The 3,656-nt window shown below is 38.7% G+C and overlaps 1 protein-coding gene across 1 annotated transcript; it reads right to left on the bottom strand.

The window, feature by feature from the left end:
- Nucleotides 1-206: 206 nt before the first annotated feature.
- LOC108381387 (PAB-dependent poly(A)-specific ribonuclease subunit PAN3-like) lies at nt 207-3,079 on the bottom strand. The gene is made up of 2 exons (XM_017637803.1): nt 933-3,079; nt 207-860 (listed from the first exon to the last, which is right to left on the bottom strand). Exons 1-2 carry the CDS (start codon nt 1,392-1,394, stop codon nt 363-365), a joined length of 960 nt encoding a protein of 319 aa, XP_017493292.1. The 5' UTR covers nt 1,395-3,079; the 3' UTR covers nt 207-362.
- Nucleotides 3,080-3,656: the final 577 nt, after the last annotated feature.

Below are 3,656 nucleotides of genomic sequence, written 5' to 3'. Positions count from 1 at the left end.
TTATCTATACCGTACTCGCATTATTCCAGAAGGAAAAAATTCTTAATATTATTCACTGCGTTATTAAAAATTTTGTCTAAATTGCTCAAAAAAACCCATATTTTTACTCCAATGAGCGAGGGTAAAATATTAACCGATTTGTAATTGTAACTCCCAGTTAAATATCGCTATCGACACCCAGCTTATAACATGTGATTCCAGTTAGTGTTAACTAGACGCGGTGCAAACGGCCCTTAGAGGCAATTCAACAACATCATGTAGCCATTCGCATTAGCAAAACATTCGCACCATTTGATACGAATGTTAAAAATAATGCGAATCATTCGCCTAAGTGTATGCGAATGCAATAATTCCTAAGATCCCTAGTATGTATGTATATACTGACCATGTAATCTCCGCAAGCAGTATTTAATGCCCGTGGTGCTATGTGTGGCCTTATAGGTAGATGCAAGTATTGTGAGTTTGCCGTGCAACGCCTGTACTGGCTCCAATGGGTATAATGAGTGATAATTATCCACTTCCGGAGGAAGCGCATGTTGCGTCGCCTCGGCTGGGTCGAGCATTAAATTCGAGATCTCATTGCGGGCAAGAATTTCTGAACGTATCTCATCAGGCAGGAAGAAGGCAGATTCCAAGTGTGTTTTCGGTTGTAATGCAATCAAGTTGGAAGCCGGACCTGGATACACATGATGGCCCGTGTATAGCAATGGCGGTTGCACAGGTGGTATTGGCGCTACCGCCGATGGTGCAGCACGATGGGCGCTCACAGGATCAGCCACATTACTCACCACGGCACTGTTATTTGCGGCGGCTGTATGATTGGCAGTTGGATAGAAGTATATCGTGCCACCTACATTTTCCTACAAGTAAAACAAATCAAATGAGCATACAACAAAGGGCTCTCCTGTTACCTAACAGTGCAATATACAAACCTGATGTACGCTCGCCGGCAGCGTTGTTGGGATGGGTGAGGTGCGAGGTGTGATGCGCGGAGGAGACTTTTCACCACCACCACCACCCACACTGCCACCTCCAACTCCATGGGTAGTGGGTGATTCGTTTCGAAGCATATTGCTGCGCACTTTCAGTGGTGTCGTCATGTTGACGTATGCTTGTGTGCCAGTCGGCTGCTGGGTCGTCGGTAAAACACCGTTCACCAGGGCGCGTGACGACTGCGTCTGCTGTTGTTGTTGTTGTTGTGATTGTTGTTGATGGTGATGTTGTTGCTGCTGCTGCTGCTGTTGTTGTAGCTGCTTCTGCTGAGCTACCGCGGCAGCAGTGGCTTTCTGCAGACCAAGCAAAGACGAGGGAGTACCACTTACCGATTTAGCGGCCGAGGGCCTAACGCCACCTGCTACGTTGACACCAGCATTGCCTAGACCATTATTCAGCATAGGCGCATGATAAGGTGTATAGAAATTTGGTGACGAGTTTATGCGAGTTGGAATGAATTCGGGTGACTGCGGAGTTACCTAGCAATCGAATTGTACATACACGGGTGCGTGTAAAAATTATTAAAAAAAAAAAACGTAGTTATTATTAATAATAAAAATACAGTTTTGCTCATAAAACTAACAAAGCGTCGCGGCGGTTGAAGACGTTTAGAACTCTTTTTTGAGATCTTTTGAAACTGATTGGATAAGGTTGCAAAGGATAAGACAATTAAAAAATATCGGTATTTCGTTCAATTTTTATAATGGTTTTTGTAATGCGCTGCCTAGATATGTGGGGAACGTAGAAATTAAAGGGACGAAAAATTCTCCATTTGTACATAGTAAGTGTTTTTGTATAATCTAATTATTATTATTTTCTTATTTCGAATATTTCGGAAAATAATCATAGGTCATGTACATATGTATTTAGATTAAAGCAAGTGCAAATGCTGCATAATAGACACATAATATCTTTTCTTCCAAATGATTAACATGGGCTCGAGAAAGTTTTTTTTGCATTTTCTGTCAAATGGAGAATTTTGAATTAATACTAGATATTTTGAAATTCTTGTGTGATACATATGTATGTATGTATGTACAAAGATACCCATGAGTATTCACTGGAGGCGTACTTATTTGTATAAATATTTTTCAAAGCGAATTTTTGTATAGCGCCATCCAAAATAAATTGTCATCTTCATCTAAAAGTTTTACGGTAAAAATTTGGACTCAATCGAATAACATTTGATAAGAGAAGCGATCTAAAGTGAGCTAACTCAAAATTCAGATCGGTATATATAACTGTTTGTGGATCGTACAGATTCATCCCAATTAATACAAAAACAGGTATAACAGTAGTTTTGCATTGACGTTAGCTGGTATCTTACTTTAGTCTGTTTACGCGAACACTAAATAATAATAATAATCTCAACGGTTTTAGCCTCCTTTCCCACCCATCCGCACGAGGGGCGCAGTCCGCATGACGTACGGAACAATTATTTTCAATTTTTGGGCCGAGTCACGAAAGGCAGGATGTACTTAAGTCAAATGCTTTACTGAAGTCGGTATATGTAACATCCACATTTTTTGTTTTCAATAAACGATTTTGAGATATAGGGTGTGAACTCAAGTGAATTTGTTGAAGTTGATTTGCCTTTGCATAACTCATATTAACAGTATGAAATGTTAGAGAAGATAGAATGCGTCAACTGATTTGTAATAAAGTATCCCCCGCTTAATTGCACTTGAAAAATTGGAGAATTTTTGGTTCAATTAACCGGGGAATCAATTAACCGATATTCGTTTAATTGAACAGTAGGTATATCTCTTTTCAATGCCACATGTTTTTAACCAATTATACGGCGAAGCCAATTAACCCGTTTCAATTATGCGCGAAAATTTACATGGATTTTTTATGCAATATTTTTTTTACCGATAAGGTAATTCAAATAAGCGGGGAAATCAATTAACCGGGGAACAATTAAGTGGGAAATACTGTAATTGCTTCAAATAATTTAGGAATTGCAGAAAGCTTAGCTGTGCCCCGATAGTTCTCCACCGAGGACCTGCTACCGCTTTTATGTAGCAGAGTTATGAGCGGTTCCTTCCATACAGTTGGAAAGATGCCGCCTTTAAGAGACAAATTAAATAAGGCTGTTAACGGCTCATAGAGATAATCAGCACAATTTCTAAGAAAACAAGTGGGGATCTGGTCAGGACCATAACTAAAAGACTNTTGCTTAGGGGTCTTCAGGTAAACTAATACATCATCGAGAGATATTACTGGGGTATGTATTGAGTTAATTGGACTTATACCGAATTTCCACTAGGCATTGAAATGACAAAAAATGTATGCCATTTAAAAAAATGCCATGTGGAAATGAACTTAATGAATATTTTTTTTTTATGTAATGACACAATTATTTTAAAAAGCCCGACTTTGTCATTTCTCATTTTTGCCATTTAATGCTTAGTGGAAATCCAGCATTAGTTTAAACGAATAGTCAAGGTGTGCTTGGGAGTTAATGAAATAATTGGATTTAAAACACTGAGCGAACATGTTAGAAATTGTTTTACCATGTTTCTAAGTTAAACCATGTTATTTAGACCCACACGTATAAACACATTTTTAAATCGAATTGAAACTTTTAACCGTGCCACCATAAATCACATTTTGAATGCGAGTTAAGAGTTGTGGAATCGTGTTAAGAGTGCAAATAAACA

Source organism: Rhagoletis zephyria, unplaced genomic scaffold (assembly GCF_001687245.7).
Source record: "Rhagoletis zephyria isolate East Lansing unplaced genomic scaffold, Rhagoletis_zephyria_1.1 Rzeph_scaffold_22356, whole genome shotgun sequence".
Lineage (NCBI taxonomy): Eukaryota > Metazoa > Arthropoda > Insecta > Diptera > Tephritidae > Rhagoletis > Rhagoletis zephyria.
The sequence above is the reverse complement of the archived record's forward strand: the minus strand, read 5'-3'. Positions and strand labels throughout refer to the sequence as shown.